Below are 21,835 nucleotides of genomic sequence, written 5' to 3' on the forward strand. Positions count from 1 at the left end.
TACATTTGTATCACGGGTTGTGCCTCTACAGCTCCACAGCTCATTGCACACTAATGCTCAAGCAGTTTGACTGGCCTGCATCAGTGTGTGCTAACTGAGGTGAGGGGGGAAAAGGAGAGTTTATGAGCTGTTCACACAGTGGATAGTGTAGCGAGATGAGCCCGCTGCCTCTGGTTAGTAGCAGTGAAGGATCGCGTGTCACCACGTCAGATGGCAGACCTCTGTCTCCATACACTTGCCAAGGAACACACACATATACACACATTCATATATGAGGTGATGTGCACACAGACACATACACACATACGCTCAGGCATATTGGCCAAGACAACACAACAGCTGCAGTGCAGACATGAATGTGGCGACATGCAGCCATCCTTGTAATCCCTCCAGGCTAAGAAAGAATGGTGGCCATTGTGTTTGTGTGTGCCTGTGTGTGTGCCTGTGTCACACATTCCTCACAGTTTTAATGTCTGATTTCAACCTGCTGTGAAAACTGTCATTTGAGCACATCTGTGCCCAAACGAATTTCATCTGTCAACAAGGCATGTGTGAGACACATCACATCCTGACCACCCAGCTCACTTAGCCTCACCAAAGCCTCTCTTTCTCACCATCCTCTCCTCTCCTCTTCTTCTGGCACTTTAAAATCACAATGTTACAGAAACTTTGCCAGCAGGAAATCGCAGTGAATATTTCTGCTGAGAAAGCTGAGCAACAAGCAAACAGTCTGAAGGCTCAGTGTGGGAGGTTAGTAAGGGGTGAGACTCCTTTTAAACGGCTGCTGGAAAAGCTGGTCCCAAACAATTTGCAGGGGCAATATGTTGTATGCTATAAAGCTAAAGAAGCAGAAATGTGTGGAGCTGTGTGTGTGTCTTCCAATACTTCCTGAGGGAGCTGGGTTTAACAGTGTGGACACATAAGTCTGTTCTTGTGTGTCTTTTCTTCTCTTTACACCACAATTTTAAGCCATTACCATAAAATACTTTTTAAACCTAGCTATAAAACTTTGTTTTGGACTGAATTCATTGTTTTTATTGCACCTGAGTCGGGGATAAGCTAAATGTGCACTGTCTGCACTTTGCAAGTGGCAACAAGATCCACAGAGAAAACTAAATTGTTTATTTTATAATGCACTAAGGGCAGTGATATCCTACTATTGTAGACATATTTTATGTTTCTTTCTCGAGTGGTGTGTTGGTTTGTCTTGTTTGATGAATATATTTTCTGCACAAGCAATACCTCGCATTCAGGCAAGCATCCTTCAACCTATCCCACTTGAAATGTAAATTCTGCGACTGGAAGCACTTAACATTCAAGCACTTAAAGAAGGAAGAAGAAAATTTCAACAATTAGGACAGTCTGCCAGAAGCCTCCACATTAACTCCACACCACATTCTTCAAGACAAAATCAGCAGAAAATGGGTGCATGAAATTACAGGGATAACAGATAATGACCAGTTGGGGTCTGACAAACCTTCTATCTGTGCTCTGAAGGGAGACAGCTCCTGATGTTCAGAGTGTATGTTAAAGATGTGCTTGGAAACCACAGACAAGTAAGGCATGCAAATAATTAAGAAAATGTAATTATTACTTTCAGTTTAGTCATTGTAGGTCTCGGTCCTCCGACAAAGGGAAGCTGTGAGGTCATCTCCTGGCTTTCTTCTTGCTCCTTTGGACTAGTTTGGTTTTCTTCAGCTGACTGGACTGGGATGCTTGATGCAGGCATTTGGGGGATGTTGAGGGTCATCCCGCATGCCTTAGCTGCTCTGAGGACTCCGGGAACCTCCTGGACACGGCTGTACCAGCGTAGCAGGTGTGGGAGCTGATGCAGGGTGTTTGCAGCATGGGTTTGGACAGAGCACTATCAAAAACAATAAAAATGAAAGAGAAGATTTTTAAAAATACATGAGATATTGATTAAAGGTCTCATGTGGTCTGTCATCTCCAGTGGAGCGAGATGTCAGGGTCCAGGAGGATTTACTCATCACACTACAGGACAGACATACAGACAGACAGACATGAGGAGAAATGGGGGCAACAGGAATAACATCAGCAGCGTTGGCAGGTGGGGGGTGGATTAAAGACACAAACAAAGATGTGACCAGAGGAGCAGTACCACTGTGTGCAACTATGTGAGGAGGACAGGAGAAGAGCATGGGACACAGAAGGAGAAGGGGCACTCTGCAGTATGACGAGTGAGTGCAGTGGAAAGGATCGGCCATGGCAGCATGTGTCGTGGACAGTGATGGCCGTTAAGAGGAGACACGCTAGGCTGAGTGTGAAACTGGAAACCAGTGGAGCACAGCTGACTACTAAAAGCCTCATTGTGAGAGCTAAAGTTCATTCCCACAGTCGAGGAACAGTTGGTGACGGCTGGAGGGTGAAATGGAGGTTGGGACTTCTTGACTGCTTGACGGTGAAGCATTCCTGATCAATAACAATGTACCATTAAACTAAAGAGGCGTTGCCCTATGTAGTCTCCTTCAGTAACTTAAACTGCTGCTACAAACTTTACTTCTAAATTATGCAACCATTACATCTTATGAATATTCAAAAGCACACGCTTTTGAAGTATTGCACTTTTTTCTCTGAGTTAAGAGTTTTGAGGTCAACATAGGAACCCACCAACTCTTAATCTGTTGCAAGGAGAAAACTGTTCCCAAAGAAAGAAAGTCATTGAAATGCATTTGAACCTGCTGCATTTGAATAGAAACCCTCCCTCACACTGTTATCACTCTTTGCCAGGTGCCTCTAGACCACCTTTGAGAAAACCTGTGCCAAGCTTGCTGTAGCCAGTCCCCTTAACTCAAGTTTCTGCCTGGGTGGATGTAAAAAAAAAAGAGCTGGGTGTACTGCCTGCTCACCCTGAGCTGGAGTGTCAAAACTGTGCGTCATGCATATTATGAAAAGTTATGACAATAAAGACATTAAATAAAAAGACATGAGGGGAGGTCTAGTGCTGAAAAAGCTCCTCCATATGAGGTCACACCAGGCTTCAATCATGTGCCTCATTTTGGTTTGAAAGACAAAGCCATACAGAAACACTTGATTGCTCACAGCACCATAATGGGTATTTTGCTTACAGTAAATTCAGAGAAGGTCGCAGGATGTCAATGTACTGAGAGGAAAGTATTTACAGAAAATATAGGTGCTGATATTAAACATTAATGAGTACTTGACATGTATTCATTCATACAAATAAGGTGACTACTTGAGAAGGAAATTAGAGCAAGGTCATTTGCCGCAAGGGTTCATAACTGACAAGACTTAAACATAAATCATTAACACCAAGGCCCTTACCAAGTAATGATAGATGCATGGCAGAAGCACCACATCAGTCAGAGTGAAGTAGAGTCCCTCAGCAAACACATGCTCAAGCGGAGGCAGATCTGTAGTCTTCACTTTCCTGATCTCAGAGTTCTCCCTGCTGGTGGAAGTGGGAACTGAATCCACAGACAGCTTTGCCAAAGCCGCCCTAAGCTCAAGTCCATCACAGTCAGATTGTCCAGGTTCAGACATACGGTCTGGGTTCTCTTGGCCTCCAGAGGAGTCTTTCTTTTCATTCTGTCTCTGTTCTTGGAGTTTCTGTCTGCGTATTTTGTCATCATTGTGGACTTTGACAGGCTCAGCTAGCCTTCGCTCCAGTGTAAGGATGGAGAGAGGTAGCTGCTGGTGTGGATTCGAGGGATTTTTGAGATATTTTTCGACATCGCAGGGGATGCCAATTTCACACAGACGGGTCCACTTGCTTACCTGACAGAGAGGAAAACAGCAAAAGTAAAATCTTTGAAAGCATTCAAAACTGACATACACTGATTAAAAAATATCCTTTTTATTTGAGAGTCCTGTGTTTAATATAAACCAAATCAGTTCCAGCAAAGGAAACCATAAAAATAAAGGCTTTTGAAATAACTAAAGTCTTTTAATTATGCAGCTAGATCCACTGATTAAGCACAGATAGCTTCCTAACACCTTTAAGGGATTATATTCCAATGAAAGATATGCAGAATAAAAGTTTGCTTGAAATTGTTATTATCAATCAATATTCCAAAAGTTTGGAATCCCTGCATCAGTACAGTCTGTTTTTATCAACAGTCAAATGTCAAATTCTTCACAAGCAGTAGTGTGCTAGAGAAACATATGAGCACCACGGTAATGTGATGCACAATTTATATATATATATATATATATATATATATATATATATATATATATATATATATATATATATATATATATATATATATATATATAAAGTCTCCTAGTGCAACATCATAAATTGCCCTGTCCAGTGTAATTTTAGCAGAAAAGATGCAAAAGAAATGCTTTGTAGATGCTCTTTCAATAAAACATAAAAAGCACAGAGGTCTTAATGGATGAATCATGAAAGAAGTATCCTCTGGCTGCTTTCCCAGTGAATGAAACATAAAAGGGTGCCCTCTGGATGGCTTTTCAGTACATAATGTGATAAAATACCCTCTTTATGCCATTTGAGGACAAACATGTAATTAAGTGACCCATCAGGTGTTCTTCGTTGATAAAATGTAATGAAATGATCTCTCATATGCTCTTTCAGTGGATAAACGTGTGTACCCTGTTTGAAATTCAAACCTTTAATATAGGTTTGTGTAATATCAGTTCAATATATAAACTGATTAAACTACACAGTTATTAAATGACCACGTAAGTTGTTATGTTCAGTCCTAACAAGGACTAGGTTTTAATTGTGTAACCTCCAGGCTACCAAAGTGCCTGTCTCTATGCTTGCCATCACCAGTGTAAAACAGTCATGCACTTTCTTATCCAGTATTGCTTGACTTTGGTCATGTGTGCCTCTATTGTGTTGTGTTACTCACCTCAGCACAGGCCTTTAAACAGGTCTTCTTGAACCCCAGCAGTGCCAGCACATCTAGTCTGCAGGGGTCAGCCTCAAGGGTCTTGTTGATGATGTGTCTGAGAACCACTGCCAACCCTGCCCTGCACAGCATCCCAGTTTCATCCAACACTGCAGGGAGACGGCAGCCCCTCACCAGCTGGGGCAGACTCTCCTCCCGGATGTCAGAGACATCCACAGTCTCTGGTAGCTGGCTCTTCAGTGACAGTAAGTTGGCAGGTTTGGAAAAGACCAAAAACACTTTGAAAGACTTGCACTCACAGTAGGAGAGAAGAAAGAGGGCAATGGACGTGTGCAGCGGAAGACGGGGCTCTTCGTTTTGGAGACTCACTTCTAGATAGAGGGAGGGGGGCTGTTTGCCTTCGGAGTTCTGCATTGTGAACTGAACTATGGTGTAGAAACAGAGGGATGTTAGTCACAGAAAAAGTCTTAGACTGTGTTTCGGTGTCACCTAAGCACAAAGTGAGGCCTTATAGCGGAAATATAATTTCGGATACGGTCATTCAAATGTTTTGAGCGAATACTTACAATAACGATGATGATGTGGACATATACACCGGCATTTAGAATGAAACCACGTTGTTATGGTACACGCTTCCTTGTGCAATGCTTCTTCTTTACTTCAGGTTTGAGCAAACATAACCCGACAGCGACACCATGTGTTAGCTTTTGAAAATACAACACAAGTTACTTGAAATATTTTTAACACATAATGTGGCTTAACATGTTTGAGTGTTATTCTTATTATTGAAATAATCATTTTTTATTAGATATTAAAGCTGGGTTTACATTGTTAAGCTTGTTTTTTTACTGCATCGACATCCATAGAAGGTTCCATGTTTCCACATTCCGGACATATTTAACGGTTGCACTAGTCACAAGAAAAGCGTCCGCCACGGCTGGTGGATTCTTACTAGGGAGAACTTGTTTAACCGTTAATTTCACCAAACTCCAAATCCATTTACCATAGGTTGAATTTAAGGTAAGGTTACCCATCTAAAATGTTATTCTATCGATAAGGCTCTACAGCCGGCAGCTGACGGGGAGGTAACTTCAGCTGCTTTCGGATGCTCTGTGTCTTGTCTGAACATATGATGTCACATGAAAAACTGAATAAGCTGGATGTTACAGTGTGAATTTGAAAGGAGGTTGACTGAGTAAGAAAAACAAGGGAATCTGGGGCTCAGCCTTAGGCGTAGACTGCTTCAGTCTCTACTTTGTACAAAACCAAAACAAAGTTCCACTGAAAGAAACTAGGTTGTTGTGTCAGGGGACGTTGATATGTAAACAGTGCAGCTCACTACGGTTATGAAGTATCTCAACGTATGGTTTTTGTGTGGGGTAACTAACCTCGGTGCAGTCTTTCTATTTGTATGGTTATCGTTGCTAATGTTTCAAATATGTGAGCAGTGATTGGGCGTTGTTTTGATCAGGCTGGACTGAACAAAAACACAAGTTCTGCAAGGAGGTTTAAAATCTTACACATATTTTAATTTTCTTTATTGTCATTTTCAATATTTTAACATCCTATTATAATATTGCTAAATGTGAGAAATGACCCAGCGACTCTTGTGGTGGCAGACTTTTATCTTCAGTTTTTGAAAATATATTGTAATAATCGAATTCTGAGTCAGTTTTGATAAATGTGAATGTGTATACCATTGTTTATCCAGTGGCTCCAGTTTTTTTTTTTTTTTTGTCCCCTATATTTGAAGGGACAAAAACTCTTGTTTGGTAACCTAACTGAACTGTGGCTGTGGTTCTAATGTTTTTGTAACTGAAGCCTAAAAACTGGTATTGATTTTTCCTTTCCAGTCAAAGCCATGGCTGGACCTGTCAGTCTGGACTTGGACCCCATCTTTCTGAAAGGTCTCAGTTATCTGCACTCCAAGAGTAAAGACTCAGCTGAGAAGCTCAAAGCTTTGCTAGATGAGTCTCTTTCCAGAGGAAGTGATTCATCCTACCGTTCATTACAAAAGGTATGACAATTATGTATGCCGATAGACCCATATTTTAACCACACATTTAAAAGTTAAGCCTTCTGTGTAATAATACTTTGTCCACAGGATCTGGAGGTTTCCAAGGTGTCTGTGTCAAAACTGAGTTTAAGTAAACAGGACTCAAAGTCCTCCTCAAGCTCCTCGTCCTCCAGCAGCAGCAGTGGCAGTAGCAAATCCAGCTCAGAAAAGAGTAAGAAAGAGGCAGAAAAGAGACCCTCAGAGAAGGTATGAGATTTTTTTTATCTCTTTCAATTTAGATATGTGCCTCAAAACACTCAAAGCACGACCTAAAAAAATACTTTTATAACGTGATTAAATAAAGTGTAGAGTAAGGGAGACTGTTACAGCTCGCAAGTTTAAGTAATTTATGATCAAACTGATTTGCATCTGTCCTTTCATAATGAAATACAAGTCTACAGAAAAGAAAAAAACTTTTCTCTCTAATGTTTGTGTGTGATTCACATACAGGTCAGGGTTGACTTAAGTGATGTGGACCCTCCCAAAAAGCCTCGTTTGGAGAAACAGGAGAATCGTTCTTCTCCAATTACTGTTCAGACGAGCAAAGACCTTCTGCCAAACATTAATGATTATGATGAGACCAACGCTGATGACTTTGCTATGGAAATGGGCTTGGCATGTGTGGTCTGCAGGTACACCTTAACTAGCAACAAGCCCATTTAATGTCCCTCGTCAATATGAATTTCTGTCTGATTATGTTTAAAAACTTGATATAAACTAAACCTTCTGTCTATGTCTTGTATTTTGTTTGCTGTTTCTTTTGGATTGAAGACAAATGACAGTGACAATGGGGAACCAGCTGGTTGAGTGCCAGGAGTGTCATAATTTGTACCACCAAGACTGTCACAAACCCCAGGTGACAGACAAAGAAGTAAATGATCCTCGGCTGGTGTGGTATTGTGCTCGCTGCACCAGGCAAATGAAACGCATGGTAAGAAAGAAATTGTCTATTTTTTTATGGCTCTTCATCATCATCATCATCATCATCTTCATCATTTATTACATTTCTTATTAGCGCATGTGCATTAGTGTTATTTCTGTACTGGTAGTGTTTCTCTGTCTAAAATAAACTTTATGTGTGTCTGTGTCTTCTAGGCCCAGAAACCTGCACAGAAGCCATCCCCTGCCTCTGCATCATCAGCCCCAGTTGTAAAAGATACACTAGTGAAGAAGACAGAGCTTAAAGCCAAGACTGACACAGCCAGCACCTTCCAAGCCTTCAAAAGAGCAGAAGTCAAGGTATGTGTCTTTTGACAAAGAAAGTGTAAAGAAACACTTTGAAGGCAAATATTTGTTGCTGCCCCTTTTTATTATGGTTGTAAAACATTTATTCTTGTTATTTATAACCCAGAGAAGTAGAGGAGATTAAATTACTACATTGATTAAATCTGGAAATGTACTTAAGCCTGCAAAGATAATATGATAAGCATCTAAAATTGAATAATCCCTCTTGCCTCAGAGTGGTGACCGGGCAAAAGATTTGTTGTAGGTCTAAATTAAAAAAAAGTCCCACCATCTTCTTAAATAATGAGAGTAAACTAGGAATATTTTTAATACTTGTCATACGATTGCAGTTGTGTTAACTGTTTATTGTTTCAGGCATCTACAACATCAGCCAACCCCAGCAGCAGCAGCTCCTCCTCCTCAAGTAGTGGTCTCACAGGCTGGGCTGCATTTGGTGCCAAGACAAACCCATCTCTCCCTGCCAGTTCCAAACTAGGTTCCTCAGGCCAGAGTGGGAGTCACAAAACCTCAACAACTCCTTCTGGCCAGAAACCTGTCGGTCTGTCTGGGTTGGCAGGAGCCAAGTCCGGACTTGGAGGAGCAAAGATACCTGGGAGCGGTAATGGAAACGGCTCTAGCCAGGTGCCTCTTAAACCTCCTCCTCCCCTGACTTTGGGTAAGCAGCCACTGAACCGTTCAGGCAGCGGGGAGAACCAAGGGAAAGGGTCTTCGTCATCAGGGGGTGGCTCCCCCAGTGGTTCCCAAGCTGGAGGGAATGGAGGCAGCAACACAGGCGGCAACGGGAACAATGGGAATGGGTCAAAAGCTGCACCAGGGGATAAAGCACCAACATCCCAAGAGTCCCAGCTGAACGCCATGAAACGGTTACAGCTTGTGAAAAAAAAGGCAGCACAGAAGAAGCTTAAGAAATAAGCAGAGGTCGATAGATGTGGGTTAAAATGTGAGGAATGAAAAACGCTGTTGAATCAATGCCAGAGCAGTATGTTTGTATATGTAGTGATACCATTCAGTCAAATACTTGAAACTGTCTTCGTGTAAATGCTGCTGGACTCTGTGCCTCGCTCTGCCCTAACAAATCTAACCATTCAAAGAGTGACTGTCACTTTTTATCAACAAATGTCATTAAATCTCTTCTCTTAAAAACTGCCTGATGCATTGAATTTTTTGGAGGTTGTGATATTCATAGTCTATTTAAAATAATAAATAAAATAAACAGAGTAAATCTTGGATCTGGATTTATTGGTGACATTAAAGTTACAATATAAATGATGATAGATCCCTTCATTTCACATTTACATAAGACATTTACACTTCATGTGTTAATATTTTCACATTAAACATTTTGAATCACTTCATGTATAAAATTTACTTTAGGAATACATCACTTCATTATCGATATGAACAACACTGAAGTACAAAAAGTGCTCAGCACAGTGCCCTGTATTTTACAACTAATATTTCTATTCATCACAGGTTGTTAAGTCTCATTCGTGAGCTGTAAAGTCTTGAGATGAAATCAGATTCAACACTTTTGGTATGAGACAACTGAAAACATGTAGATTCCTTAGTGCAAGTCTGACTTAGGTGCAGGAATGTAAAACGATGCAGTCAGAATAACTTCATTAACAGTCCAGGAGTTACGTTTGATATGCTACAGGGTGTTTAATGTGTGGTTTCTAGGTTTGGTTATCTGAATATCCCACAGTGACATATTTATGCATAGGACATCCTGCCCAGGTAGTTGGCTGGGACATACCCCCTCTGTCCATTAGCCTCAGCTAACCACCAATCCTTGTTGCCTCCCAGGTCCGAGAACTGGAGGATGCGGACATGCTGGTACTCTTGTAAGGTCAGCTCCTGGTCACAGCGAGCTTGAAATGCATATACAGCGTAAAACTGTAGGAAGAGACACAAATGGATGTAATCTAGCAAACAAAAATACCTCAAGTAGTGGTTGATTTGTTGACTCAAACTGAATAAAAATACATCTTATTTGGGCAATAGAAAATTTACACCTACATGTATTATCATGTACCCTTCCTTAAATCCAGTAGGTGGCAGTGTTTATTAGCTTTTCATTGGTTGAAATATATCATCCCAACATTTTATGTTTGTACGACTTTCATGTTCTAATGTTGGTCAAAGCTAAACTATTGACAAAAAGCAGTGATTGTTATAACGCCTTTACCTTGTTATGTCATGGACTGAACTGAGGCAATTCAAAGATGCTTTGATAAAACAGCCCTATTATTTAGCATCAGGATCTCAAGTGCTATGACACTTGTTTGAAAGGTAAGTTGCATGGATTATGTTTTTGTTTGTTTGTTTTTTTGTTTTTACATAGTTTTCAGCAGCTCTGAAGTGTTCATACACTCACGAACAATCTGGCATGTGGCTTGAATAAGACTTATTGACATCCACTGATCAAAAGCTTCAGATCAGAACTGACCCGACTGACATCCTTCTCTAATGATCTCTTTTTCATGGGTAAATTTCACACCACACATACCTGCTCGACATCCCCGTCCACTGACTCCTCCACCTCTCCAGGGCTCTCTGGCTCCCCCTGTAAGCCGGAGTTGATGGAGCTGCTGTCGGTGGTGTTGAGGTTGAAGCTGCGCAGGCTGCTGCTGCCACTGCCTGATACAAACAGGCTGATGTCATCAAAGTCTTCATCCACCATGACAGGCTGTGGCTGTTGCTGCTGTTGCTGCTGCTGCTGCAGCTCTTTGACCATCTGACCTGCCCTCATGGAGTCCCTCAGAGGGTTGTACTGCTTCAGGAATGTGGAGTAGACATAGCCCTGTGAACCTTAATACAAAAGAGGGACAAAAAAACGTCTCACTTTATGTCGTGTATAGACCCATACAGATGACAATAAGATGTTCTAATATGTTATATTAGATTAGGGGCATGTACAAACTTTTAAATGGGAGGGCCCAGCCCAGGCACTGACTCAAGCAAGAGTGCATAGTTATCACAGCACAGCATTTATATTTATTAAAAAATCTGTCTTCACTGATTAACTTGAACCTTGAACAAAGAATCATATGGAGGTTTTTTAACTCAATACAATATTTATAGCTTTAAAAAGAAACACAATAGAGTAGCAACATCTACATTTTCTTATTCAAGGACAAAAAAAAACAGGATCTTGGTCCAAATTCATAATTTGTAGTTCTTGAAAAAAAAAAAGACCATGCACTGAAAATATCAAGCAAATTGCAGCACACTGTCAAAACTACATGTTTGTATAATAAGTTCAATTCCCTGGCTGTTCAATTCATTTATCATAAATTTAAAAGGCCAAGGCTCACCAGGACACCAAGCATTTATGGTACATTTCAATAATAGTTTAAGCAATATTACTGATATTTTGGAGGAGACACATGTCAGGTAAAGGCGATAACACCATAACATTTAATATCAACATTTTATCTAAGTGTACTGTCCCTTTAAACAATAATAAATACCGAACAAATCAACATGAAGCATTGCTTTTTGGAACTAACAAAGAATTGTTGCTATATTTAAAAAGCTATATGCCTGTGTTATGAGTATGTGTAGTTAATACATGCAACTGCATATCTTGCACTGCAGAGCTGCAACAATAAGTCAGGGCATTCCTTTTCATGATCTGAAATCAAGTGTGTGAACTGAGGAATGTGTAAATATGAGCTAAGCATATTCATAGTGTTGATATCATCTGCAGAATGAACAACAACTTCCTGGGAATGCTTGTAATCCCGGAGGAAAAGACAAGTTTGTGAAGAACTTTGCACCAAGAAACACACGCAGCTTTTTTTCTAGGGCTCGTAAAAACAGAACTTGTTATTGCAGAGTACAGAGAGGCGTGCAAGCATGCGGCGTCTCTACGTCCTTGTTTCCCAATACCCACAGGGAGAAGCTTTGTACTCTAAGTAACACTGCTTACAGCGTGCAGTGGTTTGTTCCAAACAAGACATCGAGATCTCAGGTGCCTCTTTGAGACATGGAGGGGAGATGGAGACAAGCTATGCTGGCCCTGTTGTGAGGCAACTATCTCAAGAGGCAGGCAAAGAGGTACCAGCAACCATGACATCCCAGGAGCTCCTGGGACTGGTTCTGTGTGCTGACTTGTCAGTGTCAGAAAGTAAAGTTTGGTGCATCGACAGCCTGAGTCATCTAATAGATTCATGTGTATTCACTGAGGAATGTCTATAAAAAGAGAGCTTTACCTGCAGACGAGCTAATGTGATAACTTAATTCACCTCCTGTGTCTCACAATCAGAATATGACACACAGACACACTCAGATGCACACACTTGCCTCCAGTGTGAACCAGCCAGCGGCTGCTGCTGCCCAGTGGGTCTGTGTCCTCCAGCAGGGCCACCAGCTCCCCCTCCAGCAGGCTGAGGTCCTGCTCCTGGCAGCCATTACACTTCCTCTTCAGCTGGTAAATACGGCTTAGCGGGTGCTCAGCCAGCAGCTGGGCACGCTGCTCCTCGGTTTGATGCTGCACCTCTGGCACCTGGAGAGCGGCACGGCACAAACAGTTGGAAGAGTGTCTGGTGTGTGGGTGCATGTCTATCTTACAAGGATATTCCAAAAGAGTATAAGCTCAAGTGGATCTACTTACATTGCAAATACCACTCTAATGAATGTACAGGTGTGTTTACATATGTGTACACCTACACAGCACATACAGTTAAATAACCTTTAGGGAGTAGGTGCCTGATGCAGCTTTGGTTGCTAAGTCCTGGAGTTAATCATGAAACTAACCTCTGTCTCTGCCTTTGATAAGATTTGTAGCTGAGCATTTATGGCTTAAAACTAGTTTAACTCTTTTTGAAAGTCACAGAGGAATATGCAGGGCTTCAGGTTTCAAGCAAAAGTCAAGAAAAAAATAATACAAAGAAGTCTGAAGCTCTGCTTTTTACTGGCAATAGCTTTCTACTTCTTGTACCATTTCTGTTTTATTTTGTAAATAAACAAACAAAAAAACCTTATAGACATATACTCCTGTGTGTAGTGCTAAACCTGTTACTGTTTCTGAAAGATGTGATCTTTCATTGTATATAATTTCCAAATCCTTACCGTAGTTTTCTTGTCACGTTGTCTCTCAAAGCTGACTTTTCGCTCCATCAGCTTCTGCACATTATCCTTGACAAAAGCCAGATTGTTCAGCTCCTCCATGATGCTGTTCTGCACTTCAGCAATGTTTGACAAAGGAGCCTGGAGAGGTAAAAATAGAACCTCTTAGTTTCAATATCAAAAACACTATAAATAGCCTGTGTCTAAGAATGTGTTTTATGTCTTGGATGCTCACTGGTAGCTGTTGTACTGATGGGGCACCTAGTAGTATTTTTTCCATCCGCCCTCTAAGCAGCGCCACAAAATACACCACACAGTTGGTCAGGATAGTATAGGCCGCCATATTGAACCTCTGCAACTCCTCCACTAGCAAGGCATTGAGAGCTTCATAGTCCCTTTTGGCAGGACCAGGTGGGTCCTCTGAAACCAGTGAAGGAGAGGATGAAGAGGTGGATGACGAGGATGAGGATGAAAAAGAAGAGGAGCGTTCCAAGCGGCTGCAGTAATCCAGCAGTTTGTCATAACGTTTCTGGATGAGCTTCTGTGGGGCTGTGAACATGCCCTGCAGGGAGAGGAGGGGGGCGAGGACCAAGCGCTCCATATTGTCTTTCTGAGAGAGGACATCGAGAGTGGCAGATGATGAGTAGAGATTTTAAGTGCCAGTCCATACAAGCACTTCTTGCTTGTATCCGTGTGGTTTTAATGAGATGATTCATATTACTCATCTCTTAAATGTATTTGTTGTTTCCTTTATGCATGGAAAGAAGTACAAGTGCTGTATGTCTTAACATTAGAAAACCACAAAACAACAGAGCTGCTGCAGCTTAAATTGATGCAGAAAAATTAAATTAATGGTACATACTGTTGGGCTCAGTAAAAAAAAAGCCTTCAGCATACATAACAGATTTCTGCTATTATCTACAATCACAGTACAAAGGATATAATTGGCAGAACGAACACATTAAGTGGAAAAGCGTCTTATTCTTTGGTTAAAATTTTCTGCATCCATCTGTTGCTTACCTTGTCAGGTTTTGATTACATCAGGCAAAAGCACATTCTAAACATGCAGACAATCTGATCCTTTTCTGTTCTCAGAGTACATGTGCATTTGTATCCATACTTATTTTGTCAAGCTAGTGAAACATTTGCTGCCATGAAAGAGACTGTTCAAAGAACTGTACTTCAAAACTAAATTGTTTTTAAAAGTGTGTCTGAGCATCAATAGAAAGAGTAGAGTTGGAAAGTTTAGCATAAAAGGTTAGAGATACAGAAGAAGAAGATTAATCCAGTGGACATAGAACAGGGAGGTTCCAGCAAAGCAAGGACAGGCACAAATGGAGACCAATAGGGGTAATAGATGTGGTCAAGGCTGCTCTCTAAGTCAAATCACAGGTAAGTCACATCATCAGTGAAGTATAAAAGTAGCCATTCTTACACAGTGCTTGTAAGGATCATTCCCATTAATGTGCGATGAGCCGTTGGTACCATTTTTGCTTGGATCTTTGATGATGTTCTCCATGTCTTGCACACTCTGAACAGCCACAGACACCATCTCCTGATAAAGGCAAGAAGCTCATGTCAGGAAATACTTCAAACCTGACACACACATACACACACACACACACACACACACACACACACACACACACACACACACACACACCAATACATACATACCTGAAGCTGTTGTAGGTAACATTGAATGTTTTTGACCAGCTGCCGCACAGCTTTCTCCAGACTCCTGAAGAGCTTTTCTTCTCTATCAAACACTTCATCTCTCACCTACGGAATAAAGGTGCTCGTTATGCTTTTGCTATACATTTGTTTCTCAAGTTGCACAAAGATCTGAATATCAGCAGGCATTCGTATACCAATAATGTGCTGTGCATGACCATGTTACTTTCAGTTCAACTTTTGGACAACAATAAGGGTTTATCTCAGGGGTGGCCAACCAGTCAGAAACCAAGGGCCACAAAAATTACAGTGGTACTCTAAAGAGCCACATCACACATGGTCTTACAAACCACGCACTTCCTCTCACACATAAACGAAATGACATAAAATAAAAATCAATACATTTCCAATTTCATAGCAAGATTTAGTGGGTTTGTAAGCATGTTTAAATATGTACTTGGAGCCGTGTCAAAGACAAATTTCTGTTTTCACTGCAGAAGAGACAAAGTTCCATCTATCTTTATCTATCTATCTATCATCTATCTATCTATCTATCTATCTATCTATCTATCTATCTATCTATCTATCTATCTATCTATCTATCTATCTATCTATCTATCTATCTATCTATCTATCTATCTATCTATCTATCTATCTATCTATCTATCTATCTATGAGTGATTGAGAGGAGCACATGTAGAGAGGAGAAACTGAAACTTACCAATACTGATCCCAACTTTTGCACCAATATATCAATATTTTACATTGATCGGCACACCACTACCCATAACAATATATTTATATTTATTTTCATGAATGGGTCGAAGAGCCACACACTGGAAGGCAAAGAGCCACATGCGGCTCGCGATGCAGGTTGGCCACCCCTGGTTTATCTGTTTGTTGCGTATTTTTTCAAATTATGTAATGTTGGTTTACCTGTGGTTCAACTCCAGTGAGGATCTTGAGATATCCAGCAAACCTGTCGCCTTTTTTCCGGATGGAGTGGATGTTGAACTTGTGTAGTTTGCCCCTCAAAGTGCCCTCATCCTCCACTCGCTTGTACTTCATGACTGAGGGTGAGAAAACGAGTAGAGTTAATAAAATGGAACCAAATTACTTTGTCAGTCATCTTTAGCACAACTGAAAAAAGGAACCTCAGCCCCCTAGTTTTCCTGATACTATCTGTACCATGTACCTGTGTGAATGAAATCTCACCTATATCCTTGCGCCTCTTGAACTCATTGATGTTGATGTTGATAATCCTGGCCGTGGTGTATGCCTCTTGCAGTGGCTGATAGTCAGGGTGGTTTTCAGGTGTGGCCTGCCACAGCTCTCTGAGCAGAAGTGGGTACTTCATGATTCTTTGGACAGGTTTGATAATCAGCGAACCCATGTCCAATAAGTTTGGTTTCCCTCTGTAAAAAGAAAACAGCATTTACTTCTGTCTTTCAGATTAGATATTCAGTGACTGAAGCCTATGCATACCATCAAAAAGTCAAAATGAAGAATTTATACACATAATAAAATGTGTTTGTGATAGTTAATTGATTTAACATGTCTCACAAAATTAAAATTAATGGTTTAAAGGTTACTCACTCTTGTTCATAGATTTTCCTGAAATTGCAGAAACAAACAAAAAAACATTATATTGATAAGCAAAAAGCAAATATTTAAAAATATGAGGGAAGTCAAAAGTTCTAAATAATTTGAATAATTAAAAGGAAGTATCTACACTTACTTCAGTGCTAATACACAGGTGTTGAAATGCTGCTTTATTTCTTCCTCTTTCTCATAGGATTTGAGTGAGGAGTTAGCGTCATCATGGTGGTAACAGTAAATCTTATATACATCTTCTAAAGCTGCCTTTGCTTGGATAAATACATCTCCTATAAATAGAAAATTGATTCATTTTTTTTTGTCAGATATTGAGCAGAGCTGCAAATGCCAATCATAAAAATGGAGATAAATTTAATTAAAATAGCATTACCTATAACAACTGCCTCAGGATCAGGGTCAGACATAGCCTCATGCAGTCTGTGAAGGAGAGCTGCCGATACCTCACACACTGTCTCCATGTTGGTGAACAACCTGTCTACATCCACAGCCTGACAAAAGACAAGTAAAAGACTTTAAAACTTTTGACTTAATGTTTTGGATGGAACTATAGAAAACTGCTCAGCATGTTAAGTTCTTCCTCTAGTAATACTGAGTCATTTCTTTGCTGACTTGTGTTTAAATATTACAATTTAGAATTAGAATAAGATCAGTGTAGGGATGACACATAAACATAAAGTAGGTAAAGATGTTTAAAACTGGACTCTTCAAAAAATTTACTAGCATTATTGAACATTCATTCTAAAATAAATAAATTAAAAACTAAAAGAAAATAAACCATAGATTCTGAAACAACTTTACCTGCACGTTCCTTAAAGGCTGCACCACCTCTCTGATGCACAACTCCAGGTTGAGGAGGTAATCCTTTTCAGTCTGCACGAGTTCTTGAATGACCTTTGCCCTGCGGTTCATCTTTCTCAAACGCACCTCCTCTGGGTCCAGTGCTGGCGAGGAAGGGGTGGACAGGTCGTGTGCTGTCATTTTCTCTGAAAGGAAAAAAAACAAAGTCTCAGGTTTGATATTAGGTGGCTGGTTGTCTCATGTACTGTGGCAGTAAGAGCCTTTAGCTCAAAGTTCCTATAATGACTTTCTGTTTGTGTAGGCTTTGGTGTCCCCTGTGGACAAAGTGGTACTCCTTACACATGGAGGTAAGACAAAATGATACAAGACAGCTGTCAATTGTATTACTAATGTTTTTGGGTCATAATAAGGTACTGTTGTCTTTTTTAGTTCATTCATAGCCAAGAAACTCCACATGACCTCAAATAAATCATGATGCAAGGACACAGGATACTATTTATGATTTCAGGGCAGCTACATTTGCTCAGACTGTGCAGTTCAGATATATGTTATTGCCAGCACATTAAGCCATCTCTGCTGTAATTGCTGAAATGCTGGTAAACACCCAAGCCCCATGGGCTTCTGCATGCTTGAAAAAACCTACATCTTCCCAAACATAGCCGCTTGATGCCCGAGCAGCCTTTAAGATCACCGTGTTTCATGGTGATCTAATTATTTTGACTCAAGCGCCAAAAGGCCTCACTTAACATGCCAGTCAGGCTCCCTCCCTTCTCTCTTTTACTGCTCTGCTGCCTAATCAGTCTGTGGCTGCTTTGTGCTTTGCATGGCAGGCAGGAGTGTCTGTTCAGGGAAGAGGGATGCTTCCTCGCTGCCTAATCGACGCCACACACCACTTCCTTCTCTGGAGAAGGCGGCAGGGGAGGGGGGGTGCAGAAAGCTGCTAGGCCCGTGTCAGGTTACGGAACTAATCGTCCCGCTGATGTAATGCTCCGGCGTGCTCAGGCATTCCATCTGCTCAGACAAGGCGTGTGTGGATGGGGTGTGTGTGTGTGTGTGTGTGTGTGTGTGTGTGTGTGTGTGTGTGTGTGTGTGTGTGTGTGTGTGTGTGTGTGTGTGTGTGTGTGTGTGCGCATGGATTGGGGGACTGACAGACAATGATAAACACACATATGCAACACCTTTCTTGCACACAGGTTCACACAGGGATACACACAAACACCTTTATGCATGCACATACGTACAGACAGCCTTAACCTGTCATCTACACACGAACTCACTCACAGCATGTAAACAAGATTAAGTTCATTTAAGTGTAAGTGTACAGAATTTCACCAGACCAGTCTTTACAGCATATTAAGCAGCAATCTAAGGCTCCATGCAGTTTTTAACTGGGAAAACAAATTAAGCTGAGACATATCTTTTGTTATTGTAGCTATTAGATTAAATGACTTGTTCTTTTTAATTTGGGGGCTTGACACAGATGTCAGTTTAATAAAAATCAAAGAATTTCTCCTGAAAGTGCCCCCTGTAAGATAATGTTTTTTGTTAATGTTATTATTTTTTGTTTGTTTGTTTTTTTCATTGGAGGCAGCAGGATGAAAGGATATTTTTGGTCTTTTGCTGACCCTTAGCATTTGAACCTTGGTAATTTGTTTTAAACTAGTGTGTGTAACGGTCTCATCAATTGAAGCATTTTGCAGATTGTGTCCACACATAGCTGACTTGAGCATTGATCCGATTATATTTAGTTGCAGGGCTGTTGATATTCAGACTTTCTTTTTTTTACTTTCATTGAAAAACTGACTTTGAAAAGCCCACAAAACACAGCATTAAAAGCCTCTGAGAGACTGTTTTATTCTGCCATACTGTTGAATTAAGTTTCCTTGCATGACTGTTATGTCCCCTAAGTTCTCCCTCCTCAACTTTGCTACTCTCTTCTGCTCCTTGCCAACTTTTATTTTAGTCAGTTGCACTGTTTTTTTGTGGGACCAGCAATAGAATTGACTTGATTTGTTCTGACAAAAAACAGAAAACAGTTTCATCGATGTATCTATGAAAAGTCAGTTACTCTTGAAAGCAAAGTCTTTGGTGATAACAAATACAAATTTGTTAGGTTGTTGTGTGTTTTTTTTAAATCTCATGATGTTGAACTTTGTTGCCATAAGCCTTTTCCCTCAGCAGTTTTTAATAAACCTTGTGAACATCTGGTGATCCTTAAAGAAAACAATATGGTTATTGTTGATTGAGCCTGATGAAACATTGGAATACATCCACAATGTTTTTTTTATGGTATGAAATCATCTTTTACCAGTGTAAATTTTATTTCACAAAGTTAATTATGTGACAGCATCATGCATGCCACATATCTGTCTGTGTGAATGGAAACCCAAAAGGTGGTGAAAATCATCCAAACATGAGAAAACATCACCTTAACAAAAGATCAGGTGGGGCCTATGAACGACTCCTCATAGATTCATATTTACTGTAAAAAAAACAACACATTTTGGTTTGTCGCAACTCTGCAGCAGATTTTTAAACTTTGCTTTCTCATATCTGTCAGCATTGTATTCATTAGGGTCTAGTTGGCAGCAAAGAAGTTCCCATGAAAGTGGATACAGGGCTTTTCAGTGTGCAGCTCACTGAAAGTGATCCAACAGAGGGCCGATGTCTGAATACAAGGCACAGTATCATGTGTCACATTCAAGAAAAGTGACACGGTTGCCTTTGCTGCACAGCACAGTGCACAATGGGGTTTCATTACTGAGAAAAGTGTGTAAAGACCTAAAAATTAGTAAGAAAAAGCTTGAAAATGTATTTCCTATGAGGAGGGCTTATATGTTTTATTCTATTTAATCTAATGATTGTTTGGGGGAAAAAAAGAGAGAGAAATAAATTAAAACCTTTAAAGTTCCGAATTTTGTCTTTAAACAAAATAAGCTCACCTCAAAATTACCCTACACAATTCATTGAATACAGAGTTATATTTTCCTCACTATTGCTCCACGACGAGAGTCCAGTGCTGCTCAATCATTGCCAGAGCTACAGCTGTAAATAATTACACTTATTGATGTCACGTTGCCTCAGTTCTGAGGCCTGACCAACCTGTCTGACAAGCCAGTGAGAACTTATGGTCCAGCAGCAGCTCACATGTTTCCTCTTTCGGTGAAGTCATCGTTTCTGTCAATATTTGCAATGGTAATACCACTGTAAATATGCAATACTGTGAGTCAGGTGTGAGTCTGAAGTCTAACAGGGCGGGGGGATTGGTTTACTGAAAACACAGCAGTGTTTTTTCGACAACCCTGCTTGCCATGATGCAGGCTGGTCAAAAAAAAAACAAGTACAAAGGTGTGGAGATTGTCTCTATTTCAGGTAAACAGAGCAGCAGCTGAAATGGCTAATGTGTGCATAAGTGTCGGTGAAAGCTATCAGTGCAGTACAAAGCAGGCAGAAGACCTTACTTTGTCTGTCTTAACGATGTGGCACGCTTGACTTTGGCCAGGTCATGTGCCACGTTCAAGTAAAAGAAACAAGTGGCACAGGAACTCCTTCATACCTCCTCTAATCTCCAAAAGTATCCCCTGCTTAAATGATGATGTAAGTCATTTTGCCTGAAGTGCAGCATTCCCAGTCACTGACTGCACTTTTAAGACTGGTGAGGCCAGTTTTTCTGAACGTGTGTGAAAAGACCGAGTCAGCAGTATTGATGAGGCTGGATTATAGATTTGTTTTTTTAACAACTATTGTCCCTCAGCCTTTTGACTTACATCTTTGACCAACTCTCCATTTCTGTGTCAAACACAGCTGACTGCCCTAATTTCAGAACGATACCACCTGTAATAAAAAAGTGACTAGTCTTGCTTGGAATTAAATATTTGCGTTCTAATCGACTTTTCCATGATGCTCAGGTCTTGTTTACAAACTGGTCTGGAACACTGTGAAGCCACTCCTCCGTGCCAGAGTTCGGAGCACAGTTTGCATATGTGGCTTCATCCCTGTGGGAGTATCTCCTGCTCAACACATAGTAACACAACAGGTGCCCAGTATCCAGAGCTATTGAGCCATGCATACTCTTTATGTGAGTTCATGTAAGTGTGTTCATGTGAATAGTTTCTGAATTCTGAATGTACAGTTCATCTCTGTCGTACCCAAGTTCTCCCTGACATTGTGTCATTAGAAAATTAGTGGTACAGAAGTTAAGAGAGTTATGAAGACTCTGCGTTGCTCACATGTGTGTAGATTGTTGCCATAGTTTTGACCCCAGGGGAGGTCATTATATGTCATGTGTACCTTTAAGTTTAGCGCTGTACTCCGTCTTGTCAGACTGGCTCCTCCTCACCAGCGTCCCCAGGTTGAAGTCACCTTTGGCCATTTCATCGGCCACAATAGTGTCTGTCCGCCTCCTCTCCAGGTACCTGAGGAACACAGGCCGGTTTCTCCTCTTTATCACTTTCTCCTTCTCCTTTTCCTTCTCTTTCTCACTCCCACAGGCCTCTTTTGGATCCATGGTGAG

General features: G+C 40.8%; 3 protein-coding genes across 3 annotated transcripts in view; 1 reads left to right on the plus strand and 2 right to left on the minus strand.

Moving 5' to 3' along the window:
* The window catches only part of gstcd (glutathione S-transferase, C-terminal domain containing), a 57,389-nt gene extending 51,850 nt beyond the window's left edge, over nt 1–5,539 (minus strand). The window contains exons 1-4 of the mRNA XM_074683798.1: nt 5,426–5,539; nt 4,860–5,284; nt 3,304–3,756; nt 1,595–1,864 (exon numbers count right to left, since the gene is read on the minus strand). Coding sequence (XP_074539899.1) covers nt 1,595–1,864; nt 3,304–3,756; nt 4,860–5,273 — 1,137 coding nt within the window. The 5' untranslated portion in view covers nt 5,274–5,284; nt 5,426–5,539. The remainder of the gene's footprint in view (nt 1–1,594; nt 1,865–3,303; nt 3,757–4,859; nt 5,285–5,425) is intronic.
* Nucleotides 5,540–5,747: 208 nt separating this feature from the next.
* On the plus strand, nt 5,748–9,291 carry ints12 (integrator complex subunit 12). The gene is made up of 7 exons (XM_074694035.1): nt 5,748–5,879; nt 6,713–6,876; nt 6,964–7,122; nt 7,366–7,547; nt 7,687–7,846; nt 8,011–8,154; nt 8,515–9,291. Exons 2-7 carry the CDS (start codon nt 6,721–6,723, stop codon nt 9,070–9,072), a joined length of 1,359 nt encoding a protein of 452 aa, XP_074550136.1. The 5' UTR covers nt 5,748–5,879; nt 6,713–6,720; the 3' UTR covers nt 9,073–9,291.
* A 154-nt stretch (nt 9,292–9,445) lies between these two features.
* On the minus strand, nt 9,446–21,835 carry arhgef38 (Rho guanine nucleotide exchange factor (GEF) 38). Its single transcript, XM_074698360.1, has 14 exons — nt 21,613–21,835; nt 17,323–17,507; nt 16,895–17,012; nt 16,646–16,793; nt 16,504–16,521; nt 16,123–16,322; nt 15,844–15,977; nt 14,911–15,015; nt 14,669–14,788; nt 13,469–13,843; nt 13,237–13,374; nt 12,469–12,670; nt 10,670–10,971; nt 9,446–10,056 (listed from the first exon to the last, which is right to left on the minus strand). Exons 1-14 carry the CDS (start codon nt 21,827–21,829, stop codon nt 9,874–9,876), a joined length of 2,445 nt encoding a protein of 814 aa, XP_074554461.1. The 5' UTR covers nt 21,830–21,835; the 3' UTR covers nt 9,446–9,873.

This window comes from Halichoeres trimaculatus, unplaced genomic scaffold (assembly GCF_033239565.1).
Source record: "Halichoeres trimaculatus isolate MK-OKI-2021-1 unplaced genomic scaffold, fHalTri1.1 fHalTri1_scaffold_2, whole genome shotgun sequence".
NCBI classification, from domain to species: Eukaryota; Metazoa; Chordata; class Actinopteri; order Labriformes; family Labridae; genus Halichoeres; species Halichoeres trimaculatus.